Source organism: Setaria italica, chromosome IV (genome assembly GCF_000263155.2).
Source record: "Setaria italica strain Yugu1 chromosome IV, Setaria_italica_v2.0, whole genome shotgun sequence".
NCBI lineage: Eukaryota > Viridiplantae > Streptophyta > Magnoliopsida > Poales > Poaceae > Setaria > Setaria italica.
The window spans coordinates 10843829-10854219 of NC_028453.1; the positions used below are offsets into that span (position 1 = coordinate 10843829).

The window sequence follows — 10391 nt, forward strand, 5'->3', positions numbered from 1 at the left end:
TCATCTCGCAAAGTACAACAAAACTGTACAATTAGTTTTTAATTTCGTCTACATTCAGTACTCCATACATGTACCGTAAATTTGATGTGATGAAGAATCTTCTTTTTATATAGTGCTAAAGTTGAAATTTTGGAGTAACTAAACAAGGCCCAGAAGGTGCCACACACCTGGCAAGGGACTGCCAGGCCAGCCGAGGCACTGTAGTAAATGAGGCCGTTGCGGACTTGTGTGGGTTTACGCCGGAGCGAAAGGAAGGAACGGCGGGGCCGGACAGGCACCCGCTCAAAAGCCGTGCTGGTTTGGTTTGCACGTACAACGCCGAACGGTGAAAACGGCCTAGAGAGCAGCGAGAACGCCAGAACGGAAGCTTTTGAGGACGCGCGCATGGGACGGGATGACCGGACGAGCCAGCTGAAAAACACACACCTAGACCTTGCCGAGCCGGCCACGGAAAGCCTGCCCCCTGCCGGCCGGCCGGACGGAGATAGGAGGTGGCACGGGCGTGGCGCTCGTTAGACCGGTGGGTTTTGCCGGGCACCGTTGGAGCATGGCCCCTGCTGCCACTCCGGCCATGATTTTTATTACTGGGAAGATTCACCACACGTCTTGTCGCTTTACAGCGGGCAGAAAGAGAGCGCTAGACGGGGAGCAAGAGCATCGCTGCGATCATCATCAACGGCGAGACTCCGGAAGTAGGACAGTCGATATCCTGGATTTATCCGCTACTTTTGGGAGTGATGCACGTCTTTGTGGAGTATGGCTACTTTGATCAGTTTTCACCACCATTTGATAGTGTGCTAAAATCTGGCATATGCCATTCCTTCTGTTTGACCATCTTAGTCCTTTTTCTTTTTGAACAAAACATTCAGTTCATTTCGAAATGATGAGTTCTGACTTCTGACTTGGCCACTCCGTGCAAACTAAAAGGCTCCCTGCGAGCTGCGAGCCTTTCCGCACGGCCACAGGCCACTACCAAAAAGCTTCCATCCGCTGAAAAGATTCCCAAAGCAACGGTTTGACCAGCAATGTCAGGGAGAGCACGGAGACCGTCAAAGGATGTGAATCTTTGTCAGCTCCTTTCGCCCAGTGTCCCAGGAATCTGACCCGCTGTTTGGGACTTTGGGTTGCCTGCCGTGTTCTTTCTAGTTAGAGCAGAACCCATGAAACCCCTCGAGTCCTCCGCTAGTTAATTAGCAGATGTTTGATACTCGATGTTAAACTTTATAAGTGTCACATCGGATGTTCAAATGCTAATTAGGAGGACTAAACATGAGCTAATTATAAAACTAATTGCAGAATCCTGTGCTAATTCGCGAGACGAATCTATTAAGTCTAATTAATCCGTCATTAGCAAATGGTTACTGTAGCACCACATTGTCAAATCATAAACTAATTAGACTTAATAGATTCGTCTCGCGAATTAGACTCCATCTGTGCAATTAGTTTTGTAATTAGCATATGTTTAATACTCCTAATTAACATCCAAATATCCGATGTGACAGGTGCTAAACTTTAATAGGTGTATCCAAACACCCCCTAAGAACTACAACTTATTAAGGGTTATCGTGTCTCTGAGGCTGCCATCATCTCATTTCCCTTTCCAGATCTCAAACATCTATTAAAACAATCCATCACCGTAATAAAGACCTAGAATACGAGTATCCCACCATCCCACGGGGACCCGTGAAACCCAATGCTCAAACACCAACAAACAAGTGACCTAGACCTGTGACAACTACTTTCTTTATTCCAAATTATAGGTCATTTTGACTTTTCTAGATGCGTATGCATTATTATGCATCTAGATATATGATATATCTAAATACATAACAAAACTTATGAATCTAAAAAAATATCTAAATACATAATAAAACATATGAATCTACTATATAATTTAGGACAGAGGGAGAGGAAGTACACGGTAACATTTTAAGCCCATATACGAATCTGCAGATCGCAGATCGACCATGGTACCCTGATACTGCAATCCCGCTGCGGTGGAGAACAAGATAACAGACAAACAACAGTTAGCACGCTCGAGCACATCTGACTCGACGACAGACGACGCGCAGCAAAGCAACAGTTTTCACCGGCTTTAAAGTTGCCAGGGATGCATGTGCGCACTGCTCCCCGTTGTCACGCTAACTGCCATACCAGTATGCCCTGCAAAACGCCGTCTGCCACATGCAGCATACAAGATAAGATCAAGCAGATTACCTAGTCATATTCCTCCACCAAAAACAAGACAAACACCACAGGTGCAAAAAAAGATGTCAAGGACTGAGTATTTCTGGATCATGAATTCATGACAGTGCATTCAGTATATGTTCCTGGTTCTGTACTGGAAAATGTCCAAGATCTTCCAAAATTCCTTCAGGTACAAGAGTTAATTAAACGGCAATCCAACCATCCCAGTTGTGAATTTTCTGAAAGCAATCAGGAGCAAGCCAGGCATCACTGCCTCCTGCCCCGCCCTTTCTTTGATTGCTGTTGCTCTGCCTGTTCCTTCCCTGAAACCTCACTGATATCAGCTGCACGATCCAAAGAATAGGAACCCGAATTAGTGAAAAAAAATAAAATTCAGCATTTGGTCTTCAGTGATTGTAAACCCTGGAGAAAACAAAGCATAATACCATCAGGCCCACGAGTCATGAGAGCAAAAAAGATGTTGTTGAGCTTCTCCATCTTCTTTGCATCCTGAGCTTGATCTGTCTTGAACTTCAAGCACTGTGGGCAATAAAAGCAAAGCAGGGATGCTTAATATCAATCAAACTTCACACAATATGCAGCATGGCAGGATTAACAAGCAAGATGTAATACTTATATCACTAGGTACTTTTATCAGCTTAGAATACACTACTTGTTCCAACAATAAATAAGCAAGATCTACTACTATGGCAAATTTAAGGTTCTGGCTATCATTACAGCACATTACGAACTGCATCTGCATTACAGTGGAAAATGCAAACCAACATAAAACAAAACCTAATTGAAGCAATGATAACAATATTAACTGAAGCAATGCCTTGAACAAGTAGCTTATCTCAATGCATAACAGTATTGGTCGATCAAAATATGTGCTTTTGATGTAACATACTGGACCATGCGCGAGAGAAGAGATAACTGGAAGGATAATCTTTTTTTAGAAGAAAACAACAACAACAAAGCCTGTTGGTCCCAAGCAAGTTGGGAAAGAGAAGTTCAAAAAAAAGGAAACATTTGGGGGGCAAAGGTGTACTAGATACTCTGTATGGATGGACCAGTATATCTTAACATGTGACAACCATTGTTTAAAAAGATAAATCAAACACATCAGATAGGAGTGCAGGAGTACATTGCATTTGCTATTAAAAATAAATAAATTAAGCACATGCCAGAGAGATAACATGAGGCGTAAAAATCATTCTGGAAAAAAAAGACATCCAAATTCTATTGTTTAAAAAGATAGTATGACAAGGCATCTGGGTTTTCAGTGCCACTTGAACAATTTTAAAGTGGTCTTATTAGTGCTTTAACAATAGAGCAATCTATATGTGTGATACGAACTATGAATGAAATTGCATAGTTAAACAATTGAATTTGGAATGTACCATATATTGTTTCATATGGGAACATATTTCAACAAACTAATCACCACTAATTCGACTATCAAAAGATGAATGGGATTTTAGGACATTTGAACACTAAAGACATTTGTAAAGGTAGACGATCCAAGATCATTTAGATCTGATTATAGTGAGATATTAAGAGCAATGACCTGATGTTGTCTGGAAGAGTTATAGCAAAGCATAGACCATATTCCACATAATATTTTCAAATCAATACATTCTATTACCCTATCAAACTTCACATGTAACACATCTCCATAAAACGTAACGCATGCAAAAGTAAACAATGTATAGATCTAAATGGATTTTTCGAAAAAAAATGAAAAGAAAACTAATCATGTGAAACAATGGCTACCACATGAAATTAGCAACCACAAAAACTACTTGCTAAGGAGCAGCAAAACTCTTTAGTTAGGCATAAAGTAACATTGATAATAGCACAAGGATTATTGGTCGTCATACATTGCTCGAAAGTTATTCATAAAGAATTCTTTACCGAAAATCATGCAGATTATAAGTCTCTGCGATCAAGAAAAAACTGGCAAAAACCATCAAGAATAAAAGTTGTAAACTGATGGCGTGACATTTCCATGGCTAGTTATCCTCACTTTAATTCTAATGTAACTCCAAACTTGAAGCATAATATTTTAATGAACTATTATCACTATAGCCAGGCTTGAATTATAACACGTTGTACCACCATAAAATTACTCAATAAAAAATATAATTGGGTGCAATACTAAGAATGCAATAGTCATACACATTATAAACAGAAACACATAAACGAAGAGGCACTTATATAAGAGTAAACTCAGCAGCAGCAACAAGATTTGAGGAACTTTCCTATTCCATATTCTGAGTGCCTTTGCATATACGTTGCTACTAATTTTTCATCATAGTGCGATTAATCTTGTTTAATATAAGCAGAATCACTAGCCAATAGAAAATCCTAACTCAATCCCTCAAATATTTGGCTACAAGCATCGTCAATTTATCGATACATAAGAGATCAAGGCCACAGCAAACTAACACAGCTCCTAGTTTTAAAATTTATTTGAGTCAGAGATCACAAGGATAAGCAAGTAAATATGATCCAGTAAACCTTCAAAGATGATTCTATTATTTTCAAGTAAATAATGATGAAGCAGATGCCACATTCTGAAGGTTGTGCAAGTGAAGTGATATCCTGAAATTACATAATGTTTATATATAATTTCAAGACACTCTAAACTCGGTACTTTTTATTTCATCATCAACTTAAAAAGTATATCTTCTAGCTGAAGAAGGTTTATAATAAAATACCTATCCGATTAAAAACTTAACCTGGAAGCAAAATTTCCTTACAGAACTGTAACAAGCAATCATCTATTGTAGGATATCTATTGTCGAAAGGCAATTGGAAACCTGTGCCTACATAGTTCCAACAGTGATGTGTAAGCTTTGCACAATTTGCTTATACTGGGAGCAATCAGCTGCACGACCGTATGGCACATGGAGACATTTTTATTGCAGTGCATTCGTGCAAATACAGAAGAGGGAGACTCCAGGATAGTGGAGCAACTGACGCGGAAATCACATTACTACACAGGACCTGCATTATTCTACTGGAAAATGCGTAAAAGCTGCGCAGAACACAGCGCCCCCCAATAGAATAAGCACCTTTCAAGTTTGAGCTCAATAAAACAGCACCCTTCAGTAACCAACTATCAGTAAAACAGTTCATATACATGGCCATCCAAAAACTAACTATATCGAAGTAAGAGCAATTGACTTAATAATAATGATTTTTTAAGTAAAAAGGAAAACCATGCATGCCAGCATTTGGTAACTGCTTTTCAGAACTAACTTCGATTAATGCCAATAATCACTCAGATTGATTTGAGTCATTTGACAAACAATTGGTGTCTATCTTATTCTTGGCTTTCCTATCCTCAAATAGATGCTGCCAATGGTCCAACACACTTTCAGGATGCTGAATTTTAGGTCACATACTGCTATGTATATCAGCTTTCACATCAAACAATCAACACAACAAACGACCTCATTAAACACAATACGATTGCTCCAATGGAAGTCAATCTAACACTTGATCAGCCCAATTCCGCTAAAATATGCACAACTGCACGGCTTCGCTAGCTATTGGCATCTACAACAGACAACCTACAAGCCGTCATATCCCGAACCAACAGCACAGAAGCAAATCTTATAGTGAATAAGGTCACGCGCGGTACCTCGCGGTCGTCGGTGACCTTGAGCACGAGCTTCCCCTCGCAGTGCCGGTACTTCACCACATAGCGGGTCTGCAGAGGACACGCGCACAAAGAGGTTAGGTTAGATCGGACACACGCAACGAAGCGAGAGAGGATTCAGGGGCGGAGGCGAGAGGATCGGGGGTCGCGGCGGCGTACGGCGCTGGGGTCGGCGCGGAAGAGCTGCACGGACCGCTCCACGAACTCGTCCCACGAATCCACGTACACCATCGCTGCGGCGGTGAGGGGCGGAGGCGGCGCCGGCGCTGTGTGGGGGGTGGCGTGGTCGGGGGTGCTGAACAAAACTTGCTCGACCGTCTTCTGATCTTCTCGATGGGCTACCAAAAGGGATCTGCAGCTCAGGTCTCAGGCGGTGTCTCTGCGCAGCGCGATGCGAACAGAGAGAGAGCGCTCAGAGATAGAAGAACACAACGGGCCCGTGTTTCTCGAGCAGGCCCAAGACCAATGGCTCGGCCCAATCTGCGTAGCGGAGCACCGCACGCGCGAACGGCCCCTCGACGAAGCATCACAATGCAATGCAGCACACCTCCACGAAACATTACAAACTTAACAACATTCAGCTTATCACATTATTAACGGTCCTTGCGGACCCAGCTAGAAATCCGAGAGGGGGCACACTTCAAAGGAAGCTAAACTTACGTGTCTTAACCATGGTGAAAATTTGTTGATCTTCGTTGTCTCAAAAATTCGAGTGAGGGTCCGTGCTCTTGTTTGGGATCACCAAAAAGTTGTTAACTCAAAAGTTATTACCCTCGAACGTGGCTCGTAGACCTCAAGCCGTAACCTCACAAGTTATAGTGCGAGGGTAACGGAACTCCTCAACCTCGCACGTTCGTAGAAATACGGAGGCATCCCTCGGATCAAACCTCGAACCCTCGCATCTTCTCAACTCTTTCAAAGCTTCGAGGGTAAAGAAATACAACAGGCCCGGCTAATCCTTCATGAGCTAACCCTCGTGTGTTCAGGTGCAATTCCGAGCACCATTTCCCCTTTGTTTTCTACCCAGGAACGAACATGGAACAGAACTACTCGAGGTTAAGCGCTTTCCTCAAGGCGGTGCAAAGTTGATGCCTTGAGGGTGCGTGTTCGCCACATGTTGTGGAGGAAGTCTCGAGGTTAACTCATGGGTGGCACAAGAAACGTGAACACATGGAGAAGTTCAATTTGTACACGTGTACTTTAATAACCTTTAAGTACGACATATTCCAAGAATGTAGTGGTTGAGTAAGGGTATTTTGGAATGTAAAGTAGGCCAACAATCACTATAAAAGAGGAGCACTTTTCCAATTGAAAGAGTATTATTTTCATTGCAATCCTAAATCTATTTGGTGTCGAATTCGTTTGAGACCAATAGCCAGTGAGGCGTGAACGTAGGTCCGTCCTGGTCCTTCCGACCATAGTAGAATTGGATTTTCGTTTCGAATTTTGCTCTTCATTTGGGAAGGGGTAACCAGCATCTTTGTTGAATGCCTTTTTTGTTGCGAGGATATTCTTTTTATTATTTTTTCAAAACATAGTACACATGCACACGCTCACATGTATGCATACAATCCTACCAGTATACCTCAGAGAGATTAAACTAGCATAACTTAAGATTGAAAAAATCACCACAGGTGCCTCGCTGTCGATAGGCATGTCGTCTACCATTGAAAGAATAACGCCGGTTAAATCTTGGAATACATTCAAAAAATACAAGCACTCTTGCCAAGTCGATGACTTTGAACTCGGGTGGACAGCTTCCACCACAAAAAACCTCACTAGCTGAGCTACGCTTGTTGAACGCCTAGACTAGATTGTACGGAGCTGTTACCTGGAGAGCTCCGCAAGTAAGAATTTTTTTTATTAAAATAAAATTTTTGGAACATTAATTTCAGATATTATTGTGTTCATTATTTTGGTCGTACAACTTAATACATTTTAGTTTAAAAATAAGGAGCTCTAGCATTAACATAAGAACAAAACATATTGATCATAGCTCCGAGCTTTTGACTGCAAAACCTAAAATAACAGATGCAAACTACTCACAACGAGATACATAACCAAACAATTTGGTCCCTTTTAGCCAAATGATGCCTAGCGACATTTACAGAGCCACCGCACCAATACTTAGAGAACAGTAAAAACTGTGCGCGTCAACAATCCACACAACAGCCTTGACACTTGACAGTCACTACCTAAGTTCCTAGGGAAAATATCATCCTAGGCCTTGGACGACTTGAGTCACAATCCATGCACCTGGGATTTTAGGGGTGGATTGAAAAGACACATGTACCCTTAGATGGAGGGAATCTATTTTCATTTAATCATGCATGCATAAGATTAGCGTGCCATATTATGCATGCACAAGCTTTAAATCCCATGATATCATCCTTTTTGACAAAATTTGAATCCTAAAATATTATTTTTTTGGAATGAGGAAGTATTATTAGCTAATTAAACACATGGAACCAAATATTGCTTAAGTGAACTTCATTTTTTACACTTCTACAACAAGCTAGCAAGCAGCTTGGCATGTTTGTTGGCGTGACTGAGAGACTAGCTCACTGCTCATCGTGCCATTTTGGTCATGCCGGTTTGGCTTAGTTACGAGTCTCACATAGCTTGGCGTGACCAAAATAGTTTTTTATTGGAAATGTAGTTTTGTGTGAGGTATTATTAAAATATTAGCACGTCTCCTATACTATAGGCATCTGAAAATTAATGGAAAAGATTTTAGTCAGCTAGTGTGAACAAAGTGTGAATGCAGCGCGGTTAGGGTTTTGGCTTTCAGGCGAGAGAATTGCGCCATGCATTCTTAGAGCAAGAGATACAGGGAGGTGGGCTGCCTCAGTAGTAGAACCTGGAGGTGGGGCAGAGTGATGACATGGTGGGACCGTCGGAGACCTCGAGTGGTGTGACCGTATGAGACGACCGGTGCGTTCGTGATAGGGGCAAGGGAGCTAAAAAGGATTGATTAGTAGTGGTGAGGGCAATGATGGTCGCTTTGGTAGGGGGATTGAATTGGTATAAATATTTTTATGACATGCAAATTATAATGCCCAAATTTTTGTGAGGTGGAAATAATGATTTGTCACAAAATTACGACCTTGCTCACAATTAGCATGAAATTCCAAATACATGCACACACATTATTAACTTTAGTGACATGCAACCAACAACTTGTACACATTTAGCCTGATAGCTTCCATCGATCAACATCACAACAACCCATGCATGCGATGGAAGCATGGATGGTTACAGTAGTCTAATTATCATGCGATGGAGTACATGATGGATGCTTTCCTGGAGTCAAACCTCCGGATGAAGCAATATTCATTGGGGCTACTGGTCAGGTGCTCAACGGCACAAGGCACAATGAGCGAGGTGGTGGCATCCCCATCCTCCCATGATATATTTGTGGTGCAAGGAAAGACACACCTGGTACTTGGCATGTATGACACGGTGCTGTACTTTTGCGCGTAAAGGACCACCTTACCGTTAATCCTCCTCGACGCATCAGCCCCAGGCAGCGAGTCGAGCCACTGGCATAGTGGTTGCCCCACCATCTCCTTGTATGCGTCATTCATTAGGTGGGCACGGTTATTGTTGCCACCTGATATGATGGCTGGGAGTGTGTTAGGTACCTCCAGCTCAGCTTCCACTTCCCGCGGTGTCTTCTTAGACACAACCACTTCATCGATGTTGCTATAATCGATGTAGATGGTGGTGTTCTTGGGGCGACTGGGATGGGGCTTGATGACCTTAGGCACCTGCAACTTCGAAATCAAGTCGTGCTCTATCGGAAACAACCGCTCTGCATACGGTGACGATGCCCATGGTGAAGCGAAAGACCCCTCAAGGGAAATTCTCTGGAGATGCTCTTCATAACTTGGAAGAAAAATCTCAGGCATTCACCATCTCCTCGTCACCGTGGGTGCCTCAATATCGTCAATGGCCCACCAGATTGGAGGTGGAGGGTAAGATATCATGTCCCTCTCCCTATTTAACACCAGAGATGGCACGAGATAGTCTTGCCGGCTACGATTCTGCGGTTGCCATTGGATGCTACTTACCTTAGCGCTAATAGGCATCGGTGGAGGCGGCGGCGGCATGGGCTTGGGTGCGATGTGATGGAACCATTGTCCCATGGCCTCGCTAGTCTCAGTAGTGACCTCCCTGTGTTGCGCCATGAACACCATAGTAGCTATCTGGTCCTATTGTCTATCTTGTGCAGGTGGGAGTTGTTTGGCCATGGGCGTTGGGTGTTATAAGAAGAGGTGAGGGTGAGGCCTGCGCAGGCTAATCAAACGGACGAGGCACGTGTGTGGCCGACCATGGCCACGTGAAAACTGCATGATTGACACGCGTATAATGACAACACAAACATGATGCGTTGCCTGCATTGGCTTGCTAGCTATGTATAAGCTTTTGCATGAGTGTTAATGGATGGTAACGCTGCTGTTTTGGTTCCATCGATCTTTTCAATGGCCGTTGATGTATTTTGAACAATTAAGTGGCAAGCTTTTACTTGCTG

General features: G+C 42.7%; 2 protein-coding genes across 2 annotated transcripts; both read right to left on the reverse strand.

The window, feature by feature from the left end:
* Nucleotides 1-2259: 2259 nt before the first annotated feature.
* Nucleotides 2260-6249, reverse strand: LOC101780670 (signal recognition particle 9 kDa protein). The gene is made up of 4 exons (XM_004965114.4): nt 6017-6249; nt 5840-5908; nt 2634-2727; nt 2260-2531 (listed from the first exon to the last, which is right to left on the reverse strand). The coding sequence occupies exons 1-4, from the start codon at nt 6086-6088 to the stop codon at nt 2455-2457; spliced, it is 312 nt and encodes a 103-aa protein (XP_004965171.1). The 5' UTR covers nt 6089-6249; the 3' UTR covers nt 2260-2454.
* Nucleotides 6250-9129: 2880 nt separating this feature from the next.
* Nucleotides 9130-10056, reverse strand: LOC101781072. The gene is made up of 2 exons (XM_004965115.4): nt 9931-10056; nt 9130-9627 (listed from the first exon to the last, which is right to left on the reverse strand). The coding sequence occupies exons 1-2, from the start codon at nt 10054-10056 to the stop codon at nt 9130-9132; spliced, it is 624 nt and encodes a 207-aa protein (XP_004965172.2).
* Between the last annotated feature and the right edge of the window lie 335 nt (nt 10057-10391).